At 41.5% G+C, this 21,608-nt stretch overlaps 3 protein-coding genes across 18 annotated transcripts in view; 1 reads left to right on the top strand and 2 right to left on the bottom strand.

Moving 5' to 3' along the window:
* Positions 1 to 5,797, bottom strand: part of CUTC (cutC copper transporter) — a 42,063-nt gene extending 36,266 nt beyond the window's left edge. For 2 of the 13 annotated variants that reach the window (XM_033425767.2, XM_033425763.2), the window contains exons 1-2: positions 5,607 to 5,766; positions 2,256 to 2,327 (exon numbers count right to left, since the gene is read on the bottom strand). In XM_033425767.2, coding sequence (XP_033281658.1) covers positions 2,256 to 2,327; positions 5,607 to 5,667 — 133 coding nt within the window. In that variant the 5' untranslated portion in view covers positions 5,668 to 5,766. Of the gene's footprint in view, positions 1 to 2,255; positions 2,328 to 5,606 lie in introns of all 13 variants that reach the window. The other 11 variants (XM_049697120.1, XM_049697122.1, XM_004268444.3 and 8 more) reach the window with 10 other exon arrangements.
* Positions 5,798 to 5,886: 89 nt separating this feature from the next.
* Positions 5,887 to 21,562, top strand: LOC101278715 (cytochrome c oxidase assembly protein COX15 homolog). 2 transcript variants are annotated; one of them, XR_004482628.2, is made up of 10 exons: positions 5,887 to 6,059; positions 7,506 to 7,696; positions 9,731 to 9,853; positions 10,143 to 10,329; positions 12,159 to 12,326; positions 14,368 to 14,449; positions 16,376 to 16,530; positions 18,058 to 18,171; positions 19,094 to 19,898; positions 19,991 to 21,562. XR_004482628.2 is itself a non-coding variant. In XM_004268443.4 (9 exons), the coding sequence occupies exons 1-9, from the start codon at positions 5,970 to 5,972 to the stop codon at positions 19,223 to 19,225; spliced, it is 1,242 nt and encodes a 413-aa protein (XP_004268491.1). In that variant the 5' UTR covers positions 5,887 to 5,969; the 3' UTR covers positions 19,226 to 21,562. The 2 variants fall into 2 exon arrangements, 1 of the variants encoding a protein (XP_004268491.1); XM_004268443.4 differs by having other exon boundaries at positions 19,094 to 21,562.
* ENTPD7 (ectonucleoside triphosphate diphosphohydrolase 7) overlaps positions 11,273 to 21,608 on the bottom strand; it is a 58,122-nt gene continuing 47,786 nt past the window's right edge. For all 3 annotated transcript variants that reach the window (XR_007471345.1, XR_007471343.1, XR_007471344.1), the window contains 3 exons: positions 17,389 to 17,468; positions 12,088 to 12,161; positions 11,273 to 11,371 (listed from right to left, as the gene is read on the bottom strand). The gene's annotated coding sequence lies outside the window, so the exon portion shown is untranslated. The remainder of the gene's footprint in view (positions 11,372 to 12,087; positions 12,162 to 17,388; positions 17,469 to 21,608) is intronic.

Raw genomic sequence — 21,608 nt, 5'->3', positions numbered from 1 at the left:
AACTGTGTGAGCCAATTGGGGAAAGCTGAAAACTAACTGGGTATTTTTGATGATATTAATAAATATTATTTTTAAAAGATGTTAATGATATTTTGGTTATTATTATTATTTTTTTTTTTTGTGGTACGCGGGCCTCTTACTGTTGTGGCCTCTCCCGTTGCAGAGCACAGGCTCTGGACGCGCAGGCTCAGCGGTCATGGCTCACGGGCCCAGCCGCTCCGCGGCATGTGGGATCTTCCCGGACCGGGGCACGAACCCATGTCCCCTGCATCGGCAGGCGGACTCTCAACCACTGCGCCACCAGGGAAGCCCTATTATTATTATTTTTAAAGGTTATTATTATTTTTAAAGCCTTTTAGAGATGCTGAAATATTTGTGGATGAAATGACATAATGTCTGGGATTTGCTTCAAAATAATTTGGGGATGGGAGAGGGAAGGTAGGAATATAGATCAGAGGTCAGTAAATGATGGTCTGCAGGCCAAAGGCTCACAAGCTTCTTTTTGTTATGGCATTCAAGTTTAACATGTTTTCGTGTATTTTTAAAAAATAATTAAGTAATTAATTAATTTATTTATGGTCATGTTGGGTCTTCGTTGCTGCACACGGGTTTTCTCTAGTTGTGTCGAGCGGGGGCTACACTTTATTGCAGTGCATGGGCTTCTCATTGTGGTGGCTTTTCTTTTTGTGCAGCATGGGCTCTAGGCGCGCGGGCTTCAGTAGTTGTGGCATGTGGGCTCAGTAGTAATGGCTTGTGGGCTCTAGAGTGCAGGCTCAGAAGTTGTGGCGCATGGGCTCAGTTGCTCCGCGGCACCTGGCATCTTCCCGGACCAGGGCTCGAACCCATGTCCCCTGCACTGACAGGTGGAGTCTTAACCACTGTGCCACCAGGGAAGTCCTGTTTTCGTGTATTTTTAAAAAACTTACATTTCATACAACTGACGCATATCATACAATTCACCCTTTTACAGTGTATAATTCAATAGTTTTTAGTATGCTCACAGAATTTTGCAACCATTGTCACCAATTTTAGAACGTTTTCATAACCCCAAAAAGAAACCTCACACCCTTCAGCAGTCACTTTCCCTTCTCCCCATGCTCCGCAGTCCTTGGCAACCACCAATCTACTTTGTCTATAAGAAAATTGCCTATTCTGGATATTTCATACAGTCGAATCATACAATATGTGGTATTTTTTGACTGCTTTCTTCCACTTAGAATAATATTTCAAGATTCATCTATGTTGTAGCTACATCAGTACTTCACCCTTTTTTTATTGCCAAATTGAGAATGGTTTTTACATTTTCAAAGGATTTTTTAAAAAAACAAAGAATATATGACGGAGACCAAATGTGGCCAGCAAAGTCAGAAATATATTCTGTCTTGCTCTTGACAAAAACGTTTGCTCACCCCCAATATAAATGAAAGATTGGCCATGTACTGAAAATGATTAAAGCTGATGGGTACATGGTGATTCATTATACTATTCTCTCTACTTCTGTATATGTTTGAAATTTTCTATAATAAAGTTTAAAAAATTTTCTGATCCTGAGATGATGGGAATTCCTGTGCTTCCTGTTAAAGCAAGTCCAGGGTGCAAAAGAAACCATGAGGTAAAATATATGATGTTCAAAAAAAAAAAAGATTATGATAAAAGTCCTCACAATGAAAAAAGCATCAAATCTCTAAAATCAGTGGCCTGAAAAAAATTAAATCTTTGCTAAGTTCAATTTTAAAAAAGTTGGTTAGGGCTTCCCTGGTGGTGCAGTGGTTAAAGATCTGCCTGCAAATGCAGGGGACACAGGTTAGATCCCTGGTCTGGGAAGATCCCACATGCTGTGGAGCAACTAAGTCTATGCGCCACAACTACTGAAGCCCGCACACCTAGAGCCCGTGCTCCACAACAAGAGAAGCCACCGCAATGAGAAGCCCGTGGACCACAACGAAGAGTAGCCCCTGCTCGCCGCAACTAGAGAAAGCCCGCATGCAGCAACAAAGACCCAACGCAGCCAAAAATAAAAATTAAAAAAAAAAAAAAAGTTGGTTAGTAAGCACTATTATGGACACCTGACTCAAAATGTAACCTACTGGGGAAGTAGGACTAGACGATCAGTAGGTTTTCTAGTTGGTTGGTTGTTTCCAAAAGGATTACTGGGATCCTTAGAGATCACAAAGGTTCCTAAGGTCAGTTCACAGGATTCATTTTCAGACTTTTAAAAGGACTGCCAATTGCCATGATTTTCTAATTTCTCTTACCTCCTCTTTCTGCATTTACAGCTGACTCCACTGAATCAACACACACTTCCATAAGAAACCCATTTGCTGCTCCTAAAATATACAGAGAACAATGAAATTTCATGATGATACTATCCATCCAGACCACGCGACCACAGATATTTTACATTTTGCTGCCAAAATCCAAATGTCTAATGGACCTAGAGACTGTCAAACAGAGTGAAGTAAGTCAGAAAGAGAAAAACAAATATCATATATTAATGCATATATGTGGAACCTAGAAAAATGGTACACATGAACTGGTTTGCAAGGCAGAAATAGAGACACAGATGTAGAGAACAAACGCATGGACACCAAGGGGGGAAGCGGCGGGGGTTGGGGTGGTGGTGCGATGAATTGGGAGATTGGGGTTGACACGTATACACTAATATGTATAAAACATAACTAATAAAAACCTGCTGTATAAAAAAATAAATTAAATTAAAAAAAAAGAAATTATACTGAGAAAAATATACACTGAATGCCAAGTTAATCTTCCTAAAACACAGACCTCATCATCACATTCCAGGTCAAGATTCTTTCGATGGCTTCTCAACACCTGCAGAATATGTTTAAACTTCTTCATAAGGTATGTATATTTAAGAGCAGGGATGGATCTCAAATCCTGACCAGACAACTGATTTGTGTGATTCTAGACAAATTACTTGGCCTAAGTTTTCTATAAAACAGAGTAGGTTTTAGTACCTACCTCAGAGTAGTGAGGATAAAATGAGATAATTCATTTCAAGTGTATAGTACCCACTAAGTATACAAAAAGTACTAGTTGTCATTAATTAACTATACATTATTTCCTCTATATGCCTCAAATTCCCCCTGATCCCCATCCCTGCTCTTGGTTATGCCATCTCCTCAATCCACAGTGCTTCCAGCTCTATCTTTGAATGCTAAAATCTTCCAAGGTTCATGTCAAATCACATTTCCATGATATTTTCTCTCTCCCAAAGTAGGAAATTGTATCTCCCTTTTCTGAACTCATATAACTCTTCATAAACTATATGTTCCTCTTTAAAGCACTAACTCATCTCTTTAAAACATTATTTTCTCATATTATTATTTATGTAGATAGGTGTCTGATCACTCTTACTTGACCGAAACTTCCTAAGTAAAGTCTTTATGTGAGAAATCTTTATTATTACCCACAGTAAGTACATTGTCTACCACAGTACACAATAGACACACAAAGATTTACTAAAGGCTGAATATTTATAAATTCATAAAAATTCATGTATTTACACTAAAGAGTGTGATGAAAACAGAGTTTTGAATTTTTTCTGTAAGTTAAGCACATACTGTTTTTAAAAAAATTAAAACTACTGAATGCATACTTAATAATGCCTAAAAGAATGTTCACCACATACTGATAACTGTTACTACTAGGTGGTGAGATTTAAAGTTACTTTTACTTTCTTCTTTTTACTTTTCTATATTGCTTGATTTTTCTACCCGATGTTGCTTTTATAGTTTTTTTTAAAATCAATTTTCAACTTGAAAAACAAAAGTCTATCATCCACTAACATCAAACTGTAACTGCCTCATTTATTTAGGAGAAGACTATCAGAAAGAGCTAAGTGACACTCTGTGCTCTTAACCAACAGCACTGCATTAATTCCATGGTTTTCCTGATAGCCACCCACACCAGCTGTCAGATCAATCTAACTGAACAGTGCTGCAGGGGTACCATTTGCCTCACACAAGAAAACACCTTGGTGGGAATTCCCTGGCAGTCCAGTGGTTAGGACTCAACCTTTTCACTGCCAGGGCCCGGGTTCAATACCTGGTAGGGGAACTAAGATCCCGAAATCTCGTGGCTCAACCTTGGCCAGGAGAGGGTGGGGATGCACACTTACAGAACAAACTTACAGTTATGAGGGGAGAAGGATGGGGGGGAGGGACAGACTGGAAGTTTGGGATTGACATGTACACACTGTTATATTTAAAATAGATAACCAACAGGACCTACTGTATCGCACAGGGAACTCTGCTCAATACTCTGTAATAACATAAATTGGAAAAGAATTTGAAAAGAATAGATACATGAAAATGTATAGCTGAATCACTCTGCTGTACACCTGAAACTAACACAACATTGTTAATCTACTCTACTCCAATATAAAATAAAAATTAAAAAAAAAAGAGTAAGGCAATTGTCCTAAAAAAGGAAGTTATTTGTAGGGATCAAAGAAGAGAACATTTGTTTGGAGCAGCAGTTCTCAAAGTGGGGTAGTCCAGTTAACTCTGAACTAGGGCACTCTAACACACTTTCAGAGTCCGTACAGTGAAAATTATTTTCATAGTAATACTGAGACTTTGCCTTTTTCACTCTCATTCTCTCACAAGTGGAGTGGAATTTTGGGGAGGCTACTTGACCTGTCAGATTGAATGCAGAAGCAGGTATGAGAATTCCACTTAGCCAGATGTTAAAGAGATCTGCAAAAATACAAAAACATTGGCACTATTCTCACTATTTTTTGTTTGCTCAGTAAAATGGTGATATTTTTTCATAAAAAATGTTAACATGTAATGGGTTTATTATGTTTTTTTCTAGTTAATAAATATTTTTTAAATTCCTGTTTGATAAAATAAATTTTAAAAATTTCCTGTTTTAATTTCTAACGTGGACAATATCGATAGATTTAACCTATACAAATAAAAGGTCTTTGAGGGTCCGAATAATTTTAAGAGGGCCAAGGGGTCTTGAGATTTAAAAGTTTGAGAACTGCTAGTTTGGAGGAACCAAGAGTTTACGGAGGACGGACCTGCCAAATTCCCTAACACCTGCCATGCCAGCGCACCCTGGCCCGTTAGGAAGAACTCCGGGCTTGGGGCAGCTAAGCTCTGCCACTTGGGAGGGGTGTGGCTTTAGGGACAATCCTCGACCCCGCCGTAGAAGCTACAGGCTATTAAGCGGTCCCCACAGGTTTGGCACTGAGCTCAGCGCTCGACACTGAACCCATCACAGCGGTGCCGTGAGGGCGTACTGGTATCCTCAGTGGAGAAGGGAAAAGCGAGGCGGAGAGAAGTTAACCAACTTGAATACGGTCGCACGACGAGATGTGGTGGCGCCGGGATTCGAACCTATGTATCTGGCTCCAGAGCCGGGCCACTATCGCCACCAGCCCCCGGGTTTCCACACGTTTAAAGCCGGAATGACAGAATATACCAAACGGGGGCGAAGGGGGGGGGTGCTGAGAGGAGAGGGGAAAGTACTTCCAGGGAAATCGCGATTAATCCACTGGCCAGAACCACCGCCGGGCCCAGCCCTCACCCGGGAGCGAAGTCGGCCGACCGCCCCCTCCCCGCCCCCTTCCGCACCCGCCTTCCCGGACGGTATCCGCGCTCGCTTCCGCCCGGACGAGGCTCCCTGCCTCTTCATGCTCCACGCGTTCCTCCCACGTGCGTCTTCGGTTTCCACTCAAGAGTCCGGGTTCCAGCGCGCGCAAGCAGACAGGCGCGTCCTCACGGCTGCGCACACCCCAGCGCGTCCCCGATTTCCACGCCCCAGCAGCCCCCGCGAAAGCCCAGGAGCTAGCGCAGGCGCAGTCACTGCTCGCCCCGGCCTTCTGAAAAGGAGGGGCTCGTTCTGCGTGACCCGGTAGTGCTTCTCCAGTCGGTGGCGGAGAAAGGAGACCAGGGAGTGCAGGAGTGTGTAGGTGGCAGTTGTGCACTGTTCATAGTATGCAGCGATTACTCTTTCCGCCCTTGAAGGCAGTGATGGGGAACCCGTGTCTCCGGCTCTTGATTCCTGGGGCGGCGCCTAGAACACAGGTACCGCACAGCAGCGGACTGAGTCGCGGAAGCTGGCATGGGGTGAAAGGGCCAGTACAGAGAGAATAATTCTCACATGTCACGTTTCCGTAGCTCCTTGGAGTTCACGACGCATTTACTTATGTCTAGGGCCCCTGAGTTCGGATCTGGACTTACCACTTAGTAGCTGTGGGCTATTAGCCAAGTTGGGTAACCTTTCTGTGCCTCAATTTATTCATCTGCAAAATGGGGATAATAGCACCTACTTCATAAGGGTTGTTGCATTAAATAATTTAATATACATAGAGGCTTAGCACATAGTAAAAGCTCAGTGATTTTTACCCATGTATTTGATTTTTGCTCAAAGCTCCCGGATAGTCAGGTTAGGGACTATAACCCCATTCTACAGAGAAAAGTAAATTGAGGCTTAACTTGTCTAAAGTTACTTAGTTAATTAGAAGCAGGATAGGGAAAACATGGGTGTTTGGACTTTTAGGGATAGAGTCAGGAGAGGGCGTTTATTCGCTGAACTAATAATTATTGCGTGATTAATATGCGTTAGGAACTGGGAAGGAAAAGATAAAATACCAAAAGTTTCCTGCCTTAGAGGAAGTCACAGTTCATTCATTTGTAACTGATTTGTCAAATCTTTATTAAGGTCTTGTTATGTAAGGGGACTGTGTTTGAAACGAAGTGTGCAAGAGGGAAAGAGCCAGACTGACTAGACATTGCTGTCCCACAGCTCATAGCTTAGTGGGAGATGGAGACAAACCTCTGTGTACTGAATGGTACATTACAGTGTGTGATGGAGAGGTGTAGTATGCTGGGAGAGTGACCTGTTGCAGATGTGGGGGAGTCTGGGAATACTTCCTAGAGGAGGTGACATCTAAGCTGAGATCTGCAGGAGGTATTATCAGTCAGGGGACCAGTAGTGCCCCGGTCAGAGAAAAATCATATTTAAAGACCCATAGGAGAGGGCTTCCTTGGTGGCTCAATGGTTGGGAGTCCGCCTGCCGATGCAGGAGAGACGGGTTCGTGACCTGGTCCGGGAAGATCCCACATGCCGTGGAGCGGCTGGGCCCGTGAGCCATGGCCGCTGAGCCTGTGCGTCCGGAGCCTCTGCTCCGCAACGGGAGGGGCCACAACAGTGAGAGGCCCACGTACAGCAAAAAAAAAAAAAAAAAAAAAAAGACCCATAGGAGAAATAAAATAATCCATATTTAGGTGTAGAGTTAAGTCTGGGGGAAATATGCAGAGACCAGAAGGTTCAGGTGGTGTGGGGATGGATTGGAGGCAGTTGGGAGTGGATGTAGTCCAGATAAGAGATGATGATTTAGCAGGGCAGTAGCAGTGGAAATGGGGCCATTCAGGGTACTCCACACCAGACAGAGATTGAGTGTGAGTAGCAGTGGAGTGAAGCCTTTCCCTCTTTCTCCAGTTGTAATTTGTCTGTCTTGATCTCCTTAGTGTGGTTGCAGCTGTGGGATCAGGCGCCCCTTGAGGCCAGGGCAATACAGCACCATCTCTGAAGTAGCTTTGCAACCTGGAAGGGGTACAGTGTCCCAACCTTCAAAAGCTGCTGAGCGGGTGGTGGGCCGATGGCTCCTGGTCTGCAGTGGAACAGTGGCTGGAGCAGTTATTCTTGGTGGAGTAACTAGGTGAGTAGTTTGTTCATAGTGAGTCAGCTATTTGAGTCATCATTAAAGTGCAGGATGATGGAGGGGGAAGGGACCTTAGAAATCATTTCATCTAGCTCCCTCATTTTACGTATGCAGAAACTGAGGCCTACAGAGGGAACAGGTCTGATGGCTTGCCCAGCCCTAGAACAGTTTAGGGTTTTACTAGTAGAAGCCCTTCATAAAGACTGGTTCAGGTCTTACCTGTTAGCTGTGCATTGTTTGTGTATATTTCCCCCTACAATCAGAGTTCAAATTTGTCACAAAAATTTTTGTACAGTTTGTTTGAATTAAGTGCAGATAAGTTCCATACCTCTCAGTTGGTTCCTATGCATGCCTGTTAGGTCTCTTTAAATCTATAAAGAGATTTTATAGATTTGGATTCTACTCCCTCCACCTCTCCCACCCGCTTTGCAGTTTTTTTGTTGTAGAAGAAACCCAAGTCATTTGTCCTTTTGGATTTTCTCACAGTCTAGATTTTGCTGATTGCATACTTATGTTGTTTAACATGTTCCATTGTCCCCTGTATTTCCTGTAAACCACGTGTTGCTTGATCAGATTCAGGTTGGGGGGCAGGGGGCAAAATACTTCATAGGTTATTAGAACATTCATAAATATCTGGTGTCTATTAGAGATGTCAACAGCCATTGATGATCATTGCCTAAATACATTATTTCACTAGAGTTGCAAAATTGTAATAGGTATTTTATTAGCTCAACTATAAAGAGAAACTTTAATCAGCAATTTGGTTATCCTAAGGTACAATGTATTCGGAAAGGCAAGATAAACACTTGATTCCTTTCCTTTTATTTACCAATTTTCAAAATAAGAAATTGGTTCCTAAGCACTCTCCAAAGGTGACCAGTAAAGTGAGTTTTTAAGTATTAGGAGCTCCTAGTTTTAAATATATTTGATATGTTTCAATCCGTTGTACTGAGATTTGCCCAAATTGTCCCATCTTTAGTCAGTGGGAACCTCTTCAGACTGGCTCCAGAGTCTTTTTGACAGGACCCTAGTAACCTTTGATTCCTTGCTTTCTGTTAAGATGTTCCAGGTTTGTCGTGTACATTTCCTGCCTCAGACCAGAAATCAGCTTTTTTACTTTTGGAATCCTGACCCCTTTTGGTGAAAATACTTTATAGTGTTAATAAAGTATGTGTTCCTCAAATTCTCTCCACATTCCCTGTGCCCTTATTTCAAAATACCTATGTGTTATATAGGCTGTTATGGGAAACTGCAACAAATTTGAGTTGTATTGTCTTTAAATTCACTCAATAACCTAAACCGATTTATATCTGTAGCAGTCTCTTCTCCCTGTGTAAATGATATTGGTTGGGGCTTCCCTGGTGGTGCAGTGGTTAAGAATCTGCCTGCCAATGCAGGGGGCACAGGTTCGAGCCCTGGTCCGGGAAGATCCCACATGCCGTGGAGCAGCTAAGCCCGTGCGCCACAACTACTGAGCCTGCACTCTAGAGCCCGCAAGCCACGACTACTGAGCCCGCATGCCACAACTACTAAGCTCGCGCGCCTAGAGCCCGTGCTCCGCAACAAGAGAAGCCTCTGCAATGGAAGCCCGCGCACTGCAACCAAGAGTAGCCCCCGCTCACTGCAACTAGAGAAAGCCCGCGTGCAGCAACGAAGACCCAGCGCAGCCAAAAAATTAATTAATTAATTAAAAAAATAAAATAATATTGGTTATGCATTTAGGACACATTTCTTTCGTCTAAGGGTTGGTTTTATCTGTTAAGGAATGCTAGTGAAAGAAGTAAGGAGAGTTTAATGAAATAGTACAAGGAGTAAAGAAATTTGTACCTGATAGCTGCTTCTGACAAAATTCTAAGCAGTAAGAAGAGAGCAAGTTGTCAAAAGACGAAACGATGAAACGATGTGTTTACCTTTATAGGGGTCAAGTTCAGATCCACTTGCTGCTGTAAACCATTTATGAATAATCCAGTGTGGTGCACACACTTATACACACTCAAGTTTAATACACTCAGATTTCTTTCCTATCTTAAGGTTGACAGAGTCTGGCCTCTCAATGGTAGACTGGCATTTAATAAAGGGGATGAAGCCACCTACAAGCCAGGAAGAATGGGAAGCAGAATTCCAAAAATATCAGCAGTTTCCAGAATTTAAAATGTAAGTATTATAGAAAATCGGGTAAACTTCCAGTGGGCCCACGCAATCTTTTGCTTATTTAAACATTTCAGAATGTTTAGGTTCCCCGATTTTTCGATATTTGGTTCAGTTATGTTTAGCGAGCTCCCTACGCTAAACCTCCAATTCCAAAGTGATTCTGAGGTGGCCGATGAGGAAGAGGGCAGACCAGTCAAGCTTTAAAACCGAGAATGTTCCTGCATTCTGTCAGGAAATAAAAATTAGATGAACTTTTTTCTCTTTCTTATTTTTGACGTCCCTTTTCACCCAGCTTGAATCATGATATGACGCTGGCAGAATTCAAGTTCATCTGGTACATGGAGTACTCACACCGAATGTGGGGTCGCCTTGTAGGCCTCGCATACATCCTGCCTGCTGCCTACTTTTGGAGAAAGGGCTGGCTCACGCATGGCCTGAAAGGACGTGTTCTTGCCCTCTGTGGTTTAGTTTGCTTCCAGGTGAGATTTACTCAAGTTTGGGAAATCAGAGATGTTCTCAGGAGCCTCCAAGGTGGCATTGTTTTTAATGAAGTAATCTTTGAAACAGTGTAACAGAGTGGGTAAGAGCATGGATTTTAGTGTCACAGGCCTGGTTTCAAGGCCCAGCTCTGTCACTTAGTAGGGCATGTTGTCTAACCTCTGTAGGCTGTGCTTTCCTTACCTGTAAATGGGGACAATAATAGAACCTACCACTTAGGTTCTGTGAATATTAAGTGAGATCATGCATGAAAGTGCTTAGAGTAGTGCCTGGAATCAGTAAGCACTCAGTAAATATGTTTTTATGTCACAAGAATTAGAGTTCCTTTTCCATTATGGCTTTCTTCCTGGGTTCTTGTATCCTTCCTTTTTCTAACTTGCCTGCTCTATGGGGAAGTGGGATCCCTATACTAGAATGGCTATAGAAGCAAATAGGGAAATTCCAGAAGAGAGAAACATTCTGTGGGATAAAGAATCTTAGAATACAGATGAAGCTGAGAGCTGAAAGTATAAATGGTGATTAAAATTATATAAGTTGAACTTCTCTCTTTTCTTAAGGAAAAGAGCTTTGAATGACTCCCACAGTTAAGGGGTTAGGGAAGCCTGAGAGCCAAGGAAGGGAGTGTTAGAGAAGACACATGTGAGTATTTGGGTCAAGGTATACAGGCCCTAAGGGAGAGTCTCAGAGCATCAAAGAAATACCAAAATTTGATCAGGAGGAAGCTAATTGGTTGATTTAACTCAAAGTGGTAAGAATACGAACCAATGAAAAGGAGTTAAGGAGGGAGATGTAAGAGACAAAATAAAGGCGATAGAAAAAGATAATAAAGAGGTAGACATTAATAAAAATCTAATAGAAACTAGGGAGGATTGGTGAAACAAAGTGAAAGTTTGTTTCAGAATTAAAAAGAAAAATAAAACCTACTTAAGATAGACTTCCAGGGAGGCAAAAATTTGAAGATGGCAAGGGGAGGAAAGTGAGGGCTGGCAAATCACACTGTATACTCCCTCATCTTCCGGTGTCCTGTGCAGATGAAATCACAATAATTAGAACATCTAGGGTAGTCTTGAAGGGGGAAAGAAATACCCAAAAAGACTTCCTGAGGAGTATATATTTAGAAAAGGTGGGATTCTCCCATCTCTTTAACATGATTATTGGCTGGGGAGAGTCAGGGTGAAAGGGTACCTTATCTGATATGACTAGAACTGACAGTTGTTTGGTTACTTGAAAAAGTCAGTTAAAACAGGGAATCATAGAATAATAATACATACCTTAAACTTTTCAACTTAAACATGTACTTTCATTACCATTTTTTTAAAAGAGGAGTAGAAATTTAGACACTTTCAAACCAATTTGCCTGAAAAGCCTTATAGATTTTTATGACTTCCCCCCAAACCTTTAGAATTGTCTTTTTCCACCTAACATGACAGTAATTGTTTTTAAGCAGTTATCTTTGTCAGGTTTCTCCAAAGCATCTAGTTTTTGTAAAATCAGCTGTCTTTTTACTTTCATATTTCACTGGTTTACATAATGTTAAATTATGCCAAGTATTTGTAAGCTTTTGCCCAAATACACTTTTGTGTACTTTTCTATATTTGGCTTCTACTTCAATAAAATGTTATTCTAAACAGTGGTGTAGTATTTTTGGTGCTGTATGTGGAAATTGGGTAGGTCTCAATTCCTGGGATACTGGGGATATGGGAGGGTATGGAAAGGAGGAGTTAGGTGGGAGTACTCACTTTCTCAGAGAGTAAAGTTGAATAAACAGCTTCAACCTTGTTTTGTTTGCCTCTTCTCTTTTTGGTTGCAGGGCCTGTTGGGATGGTATATGGTGAAAAGTGGCTTAGCAGAGAAACCAGATTCCCATGACATCCCTCGGGTCAGTCAGTACCGCCTTGCCGCCCACCTGGGATCGGCCCTTGTGCTTTATTGCGCCAGCTTGTGGACCTCTTTCTCGCTGCTGCTACCTCAGCACAAGGTGAAGTCAGTCTGTATTGTTTACCACATCTGTACAGATGCTGACAGGGTCAGAGAAATGGAAATTCTGGTACTAATGGGAAGTTATTTGTCAAAATGCATGCATTCCCTTAGTAACACCTATCAGTTTTACCAGAAGCTAGATATAACCAAAGTTTAGAGAAACACTGAACTTTGGGACTCTGGATAGCTTTGGGACGGCAAAGTAAAAACTGCAATTATTCTTTTGGGCTGGAGCAGCTTATTCAAAGGAGAATTAGTATAGGTGCCAAATATTTTGTCAGCATTGCCTATCAAGAAAGATGAAAAGATGAATTTTAGAAAAAGGAAAGAGTACCAACAACAAGAGATACCCCAACCACTTTACTTCTGACTCCCAGAGGGATGATGGATGGAGAGGTGAGGAAGACCAGAACGAGAGCTATTTGTAGACCTTTAGTGGTGTGCAAGAGTGACGTTGAGTTGTTTGTTCTTTATGTGGGGACCCTACCATTCAGCAAATCTAACAAAATAGTAAACCGTAGTGATGTTGCTTAAAAGTATTTTCTCTGTACGCTGATTAAAGGAAAACACTAGGTATTTTTAAAATGAGTATTATTTTAGGTATTAAAGTCATGGTTGGCCTGGATAACCTGTTCATGGAGTGAAGTTTAGGATGATAGTAGGACTTTTAAATAGAATCATCCAGTAGGTACTTGGAGCCAGTGGTCTGGATCCCAATAAGGACAGGAGATGTTGACTTAGCAGTCATCCCACAGGGAAGCCAGGTGGGGCTGAAACATTGGTATAGTAGGTAATCCACACCTGAGTAGTTCCTGTTCCTCTTACTTTCAAAGGCAGACGTCTAAAATGAATTGAGTACATCTGTAGCTATACATCCTGACAACCCATTCTTGTTTTCCAGTTCTTGTCATCTGGCTTCCCCACCCACCCCTATATATACCCAGCCACACATTCACCTCCACACTTATACACATGCCCATACTCTCCTAAATACTCTCTACCGAATGGTACTCTTAAAGGTTACCAATGACTTTTTAATTATTGTTTTTCTCTTTTTGTTTATTTATATTCTGCACTAATTACAGAAAGGATTTGAGATGCTAGTCAACCACGTAGAACTGTGCTGTCCAGCACAGTAGCTGCTAGCCACATGTGGCTATTTAAATTCTAATTAAAATTAAATAAAATTAACTTTATATAAACAAACTTGTTATCTACTTAAACTTTAAATAAAATTAACTTTTAAAAAATTTTTCAGTTGCTCTAGCCTTATTTTAGATCCTCATTAGCCACATATTGGCCAGCACAGATAACAGAACATTTCCATCATCACAGAAAATTCCAGTGGACAGTGCTGATACACCGTCCTACAAAATCTTAGTAATGATGCCTAACTCTTCACATACTAGATTGTAAATCATTTGAGGGCAGCACTCTGACTTTCCTTTGTATCTTTATGGTTATCTGTGTATAAAGTTCTTACTAAATATTTGTTGATTCACTGATTATTATCACAAGTTGGCTACAGTAAAAATAAAAACAAATTTTGGCTTTACCCAAAACACTAAATGCAAGAATCTACTCTAGGCATTTTATGTAGTTTCGATTCTGATTATATTTGCTAAACATGAATTATTACACACAGCATGAAAATCCAGTTCTGTACCTTAAGTCACATCACTTTAACCATGGTGAAGTGTTTTCCCGTGAACAATGCAGATCATTCAGTTACTGAACAGATATATATTGAATACCTATATGCCAACTACTGGGCTAGGATTACTATAATAAGCAAGTCAGATGGCAGTTCCTGCCTTCACAAAACTTACAAGATAGCAGGGAAGACAAATAGTAAATGTATAAATTTAATAAAATTTAGATAGAATAAAATAGAATATCTGCTGGGAGTACTGAACCTAGCCTAGGGGTCAGAGAAGATCTGACCTCAGATTGTCTCTGGGGTTTGGCCTTGGAGATCTCTGCTGCCTTTCATAGTTCCTGCATTCAGTTTATCTGTGCGATTTTCTTTTATTATTTAGTTGCCTGTAACGCGTCAACTCCTGAGGTTGAGACGATTTGCTCATGGAACTGCAGGCCTGGTGTTCCTTACGGCTCTCTCAGGTAGGACTCTTCTTATCAAAGATGGCCTAGCTTCATTCCACATTCAGGTGGGATTTCTTGCCTAATGCTTTCCTCCTGTATCTTTATATTTCCTTTTCATACCTGCCTCTGTCATATACCACCATCTTCATCCTCTTTTTATTCCTTCCTCCCTTCCCCAAATCCTGCTTTCCAGTTGGTTGAACAAAAATATTGAGTATCTATCTGGGTCCAGACTGTCTAGGTTCAAATCCTGGCTTTACCACTTGTGAACTACATGACCTTGGACAAGCTATGTAACCTCTCTGGGCTTCATGACCTCATCTATAAACTGGGGAAGATGATAATAGTTTGAGTAATATATGTGAAGTGCTTAGCACCTCACATGTAGCAAAGGCTATGTAAGTGTTAGCTGTTGTTATTATATATACATTATTGTTATTATTATTATTTTTGGCTGCGTTGGGTCTCTGTTGCTGTGCGTGGGCTTTCTCTAGTTGCAGCGAGCAGGGGCTACTCTTCATTGCGATGCGTGGGCTTCTTATTGCAGTGGCTTCTCTTGTTGCAGAGCATAGGCTATCGGTATGCGGGCTTCAGTAGTTGCAGCACATGGGCCCTAGAGTGCGTGGACTTCAGTAGTTGCGGTGTGCAGGCTGTAGGGCGCGTGGGCTTCAGCAGTTGTGGCTCACGGGCTTAGTTGCTCCGCAGCATGTTGGACCTTCCTGGAGCAGGGATTGAACCCGTGTCCCCTGCATTGGCAGGCGAATTCTTAACCACTGTGCCACCAGGGAAGTCCCGACGTTATTGTTATTATTACACTACACCAAGATGGGTCCAACAAAAGCCTGTCCTCAAAGATGGCCTTAGATGGGGAGTTTACTGGGGCAAAGAGACTAACACAGATCTTTATCATTCTTCAAATTACACCTCTACCTCTCTTACTCCGGAACTGCCCTATACAATTATCAGTAGCCTCATGTGACTATTTAAACTTAAGTTACTTAAAAGTAAATAAAATTTAAAGTTTAGTTTCTCATTCACATTAGCCACATTTCAAGTGCTCAGTAGCCACGTGGGTGGCTAGCAGCCACTGTACTGGATGGATGACAGATATAGAACATTTCCATCATCTTAGAAAGTTTGATTGGACAGCACAGCTCTAAATAAAACCATCAAACCAGTGATCCACCCAAACCTCCTCCCCTTTTTTTGGTGGAAGAACATGAATTTTGACTTTATAAATGCCATTTATAAAAATAAGGAATGTGACTTAACAAACCTGAATCTTTGATCATAACTAATGGATCAGTTATCCATTGAATTCATGGATATATTCTTTGTGTGTTTACCCAGGATTTAGTTTATAAGATTTTTTTGAGCACTTGAGGAAGACAGATAATAAACAACAAAACATAACATGTCAGATAATGTTTGGTGCTTCAAAGAAAAATAAAGCAAGATAAGGGGATAGAGGTGGGCTGGGGGAGGGCTATCTTATGCAGTATAGGATAACTGGGGAGATCTCTTTGATAAGGTGACATTTGAGTGGAGACTTGAGGAAGTGAAGGAGTAAATTAACTAGTTCCAGAATAGATGAGTAGTTCTCAGTTGGGGAGGTAAGCAGGACATCACAATCACTAAGGGAACTTTTCTAAACTAATATGCCTCCTCTAGAGCTTCTAGTCCACCCCTCTAGGGGAGGCATCCCAGAATCTTGGGGTGGGAATAGGTAAGGATGCAGGGGTTTTTTGTTTTTTTTTTAAGTTTCCATGGTGATTGTGATATATATTCCCTATTTGAGAACCTGTGCTATTGATCTTTCTATTCTCTGACTATTCCTTTTGTCTAACTCTGGGATAATAAACATTTTCTATGTCAGAACTAGTATTTGATCTTTGATCTCTTCTTTCTTTCATTTTAATAAATACTTTTTACCTTGGAATACAGGGGCTTTTGTGGCAGGGCTGGATGCTGGGCTTGTTTACAACTCCTTCCCCAAGATGGGAGAATCTTGGATCCCAGAGGATCTCTTTACCTTCTCCCCTCTCCTGCGGAATGTTTTCGAGAATCCCACCACGGTGCAGTTTGATCACCGGATTCTGGTAAGTCTGGCTGGTGGTTACTGGCTACTAAGGACAGGGAGCCTCTTACAGACTCTGCGGTGTCTGAAGCACTGATGGCAACGCTGAGACGGTAGAGTGGGAATCAGATTTCCTTTTCTTTTTAGAAGAAATTTAGTACCAGTTTTCTGATGTGACGTTTTTGTCTTAATTACCCACACCCCTCTAGCCAAATTCTAACTTTCAGGATACTGCCACCTTCTAAAAGTTCAAATATGCCTTTTATCATCTGGCAAATGATTAACTCCCCTCAATCCTGCACATGCATAGGAGAGTCATTTTAGCAAAACTGAGGCCGAGTAGAGAAGAGAGTACAAAGACAGTGGTTGCTGAACACACAGCTGTCAGAGCTGAACCAAGACCCCAGGAAGCTAAGAGCATCATAAATACTCATTTTATATAAGCTAATATTTATTAAGGGCCTGCTATTAGATCAGCTTGGTGGCCTGGGCACGATAAATTGGAGCAGGGAAAGATCAGCAGCAAGGAGACCCGGGAGAAGCAGTAGTGCTATTGTAGTAATGCCGTGAGAATGATGGGGTTCAGGGCTTAATGGTGGGACTGGGATTGAGAAGCTTGGTGAATCTGAGAGAGGTTGTAGGGAGTAGAAGACTGGCTGCAGGAATAAAGGTAAGGAAGGATCAAAGGAGATCCCAGAGTTTCTTCTGTGGCATGTTTAAAACACACCAGCAGAAATGGGACTATTGGAATGAGTGTTGAGCTAGAGACAGAGGATGTCATCAGACTGAGGTACGTTGAGTGTGAGATGATAGTAGTGCACCCAGAGAGAGGCCCAGGGGCCTCATATCCAGATGGAATGCTGGGGCTTGGGCAAGTTACCTTGTGTGGGCTCAGTCCCCACTGCCACACAGCATTTTGGAATAAGTCAGGTCTGGTTGAAATTGTCATCGTGGACAGCTCTGAAAAGGAAAAGAAATGAAATTGGTATAGAAAATGATAGAAAAACATTCTGCTTGACATCATGGAAGGGGGATGGAAACCTTCCTGCCAGCTGCAGACTCTTTCTGAAGAGGTGGAAATGAAAAGGAGACTTCAGATCATTTTTAGCCCTAGCTGGCAGCACCACCACCTCCTCTAGTCACAGCCCAGGGAAACAATAACCCTCGTGTGCTGGTGTTAGCCCTGTTTTAAAAATACAGGATTGGAGTAGAGATAAAATTAGGGATAAGGATGAAAAGAATAATTTAAAAACCGAGGGCCACACGTGGGGGACACCCACATTGGAAGGTGGATAAGATTGCTGAGTGTGTATAAAGTGGTACGTGCAGAAACTTTAGGTGGAGCCATGCCTGGCTGGCATTGAAGTGGCAAACAGAAGAGGAGCGTGGAAGAAGCTGAGGAGGAGTAATCAGGTGGTCCTCTGCCTGGGAGGGGAAAGTGCTTAGTGGTTATTCAGTGGATCTGGTGGAGTTACCTGTAAGGTGAGCAGAAACCAGGAGGGTGGGACATTTCTTCCTGGCACTTGATGAGACACTTTCCTCCCTGCAGGGAATCACTTCAGTTGCTGCCATTACAGCACTCTACTTCCTCTCCCGGAGAATTCCCCTTCCTCGAAGGACCAAGATAGCAGCAGTGACTCTGCTAGCTTTGGCTTACACACAGGTATAAACCACTTCTTTTTGTTCTGAAGGTGTCCTCAAAACAAAATTTAGGAAGAAAGGTGACAGACTAGGAGAAAATATTTTCAATATTTATAGTAGACTAAAAGGTTAACAACCAGAAAATAAGTAAAGGATATTGATACACAATTCTCACAAGAGGAATGATGAATGGCCAATAAATATGAAAAGCTGTTTAGCCTCACCTATGATCAGAGAGGAACAAATTAAAGCAATGTGTGCCATTTTGTACCTGTCAGATTGGAAAAAAATGAAAAAAAAAGGTAAGCAGATGTTGGCATGGGTATAGGAAAATGGATACCTTTGTATATTCTTAGCGAGAGCATGAGTTGGTATAGCTCTTTTTAGTTGGCGTTTGGCAATATCTTTTGAAGTGTTAAATGTTTAATCCTTTCATCAAGCATATTGACTTATTAATGCCTGCTCTGTCCAAGGAAATTCATTGTGGAATTACTGTGATAGTGAAAAATTGGAAACAGCCTAAATAAACATCTATGGTATATCCATACTGTGGAATACTGTACTGTAGTTTAAAATAATAAGATCTCAAGACATACATTAAGTGGAGAAAAGCAAGTGACAGAACAATATATTTTTTTAAAAGCACCAAGTTGTTTTTCTATAAACATGTATACAAAAGTATAGGTGTGTAGAAACTGATAACAGTGGCTAGCTTTGGGGAGGAGAACTGGGCTAGATGAAGGATAATTAAAAGGAATTTTAGCTTTATCTAATTTGTTTGAATTTCCTTTGTTTTAAGTCTACTTGTGAAATTTAACAATATATGTTTTAATGTTCTGATGGGAGAATGTGGAGGATTTGTGTATCTGGTTATCCATGCCAGTCATTTCAGCTCTGCATATGTGGTTCCTACTTGGCTTACTGCTTTCTTTCCTTTGTAACAGGTGGGCTTGGGCATTAGCACTCTGCTGATGTACGTCCCAACTCCTTTGGCTGCCACTCACCAGTCAGGCTCCCTGGCTGTTCTCAGTGCTGCCCTTTGGCTCATGAGTGAACTCCGAAGAGTCCCAAAATAATTCTCAAGGATCAGCTTCCTAGGACTGAAACTGTGCTTCTGAGAGATTATCATCAGAGAACACAAGAACTTGAACTTTTCTGAGAGGATGACCTTGGTATACCAAGTGGTTTCCAAATTGATCAAGTTATTTAAATTGTTTGCCTGTTTTTGGGACAGTCACTGAATCAAGAAAGTCATTAAGTATGGTTATGCTAAAGGTTCCTTTTTAAATCCATTACTTTTTGTGTTGAAAATCGGATTTAATGTAGAGAAAGAATTGTCTGTCATTTGCTTCTTAACAGCCTCTGTCTCAGGATTCTTAAATGTTGACAAGCTGTTGGTTCTACATGCATAATCTCTGTCTCCTTGACTTCCTGAGTCCTGGATTCTGCCTATGTAGAAATTCTTTATGGTCTCAACTTCACTTCCATCACGTAAAGATTCAAAGGGATAGATTGGCATACCCTAAAGTAGCCAGATAGCCTTCAGCAGGAAATAGCTGCTGTCTTCTAGTGTTCTGATTTTCAAAACTGGGGAAAGCACTAACCTAGATCCTCCTGAGATAGGGCTGTTACATTAGTAGGTGAGATGAATGGAATACAGTATAAATCAGTTCCTGAAAGGGTTTCTCAACAGCCTCATGGGTAAGAAAAATATGGCCTTGATGGTATAGTACATGGACATCTATTCAGGTATTTAAACAAACTGTTGATTAATGAATGTGTGATTTTGGCCTCTATTGATATTTCACAGGGCTCTTATTCAACTTTATTTTTTAAATCAGCAGTTTGAATGAAGGCATCAGAAAGATTTGAGAGTGGAGCAACCCAACATTGCTGATGTAATAGAAGACAATTACAACTCAAAACAGTTCCAGAGTGGCACCATGAAGATGAAATTAAACAGGTCATAAATTGTAGCATCTTCATTTAAATTATAAATAGCGTGTATAAATTTGGGGTAGAGAAAACTGGCTTATCATTTTATATCAAAAAAACTTAGGGGAGGGACTTCAGTTGGACACAGGCTTGACATGAACCAGCCATGGGATGACACTGATAAAAATTAGTGGTGTTTCAGATTTTATCAATAGAAGTGTCACAGCCATGGTCAGAAGACCTCAATGCAAATGCTGCATTTCACTCTGGGTACCACATTTTTTAAGGAGGATATATATCCAGACAAAGGGACCAGGATGGTGAGGAGTCCAGAACGTGTGTCACACAGGGAATACTTGAAGGAACTAGGGGTATTCAGCTGGAGGAGAACGTTCAGAGAGAAAACAAGAATCCTGCCCTTGAGAAGTTGAAGCCCCTTCATGCAGAAGAAGGAAGGAGCTTCCTTTGTGCTGCAGAGCTGGGAGCAGTGCGTGAAAGTTGCAGAAAGTTAGTTTTTAGTTTTGTAGAAGGCAGGAGTCAACTGGACCAAATCAAATGCCCACGAGGGTCAGGCTGGTGCTGAGTGGCAAACTGGAGAGCACGTACCTGAATAAGGGACTACACTGCTGCTGAGTGCTGGCCTCTTGCTGCTCTGCAGGTCCAGAGTTGTCAGATCTGATTTTTCAAAGAAACTAAACATCCAGATTTTTATGTGAATGCTCTCAAGTCTTTTAGAACATTATGCAGGCTAAACAGATCTGGGAGCCATAAATGACCTAAGATTTGCCCCTGTACAATCGCTGGACTAATGATCTCAGTTCCCTTTCAACTCCAATATTCTCTGGGTTTCAGTGTGACCAACAGTGTATCATTCTCAAATGGTTCTTAGCAAAATACAATTAGTTTGATTCTTAAAGAGTCCTGCCCCCTGGAGCTGGTTCCCAACTTCTCTCATGTTAGAATCTTTCAGAATCCTATCCCCAGCCTCAGCCAAGACCAATTAAATCACAATCTCTGAAAGCAGTAATAAACAAATTCCCCATGTGATTCTGATGTGCAAAGTTTGTGAACCACTGCCCTAGGCCTTAGTAGCCTAGTTACCTTAGAAAGTTTTGACCAGTTTATTCCCATTCCCTCCAAATTTCCACCCCACCCTATCATCTCATTTAATCTGCTTTGTTGATCCCGTTAGTGTGCTAATGGGGTATCACCTCTTCTAGATAGAATTCTCTAAAGAAGGGGAGCTGCAGTCACTGGGGCAGGTTGCCATACCATCATCTCCTGATCCCCAAATTAAGGTTGTTCTTAGTTAACAACGGAGTCTGCAGAGGGCAGCCTGATCCAACTCAAAGAACCACATGCTAATGCTGCTACTGTTCCCTCCAAAAAAGGAGCACTGAATGAATTCAATAAGTTTAAGTTGCAGATGTTTTACTTCATTGTTTCTTTTATTAAAGATGAGTAAGTTTGGAAAAACAGATCTGGTTGCATTGAGTGATATAACTGTATTATGCCCATCTATGA

This window comes from Orcinus orca, chromosome 14 (assembly GCF_937001465.1).
Source record: "Orcinus orca chromosome 14, mOrcOrc1.1, whole genome shotgun sequence".
In the NCBI taxonomy this organism is placed as follows: domain Eukaryota; kingdom Metazoa; phylum Chordata; class Mammalia; order Artiodactyla; family Delphinidae; genus Orcinus; species Orcinus orca.
The sequence above is the reverse complement of the archived record's forward strand: the minus strand, read 5'-3'. Positions and strand labels throughout refer to the sequence as shown.

What these genes read in the sequence shown, in the direction of transcription:
- LOC101278715 (XM_004268443.4), top strand. Translation starts at nt 5,970, where the DNA reads ATGCAGCGATTACTCTTTCCGCCCTTGAAGGCAGTGATGGGGAACCCG. An exon ending in CAGTTTCCAGAATTTAAAAT is followed by an intron (nt 9,854 to 10,142) that starts GTAAGTATTATA and finishes CTTTTCACCCAG; the next exon opens with CTTGAATCATGATATGACGC. An exon ending in TAGCTTTGGCTTACACACAG is followed by an intron (nt 18,172 to 19,093) that starts GTATAAACCACT and finishes CCTTTGTAACAG; the next exon opens with GTGGGCTTGGGCATTAGCAC.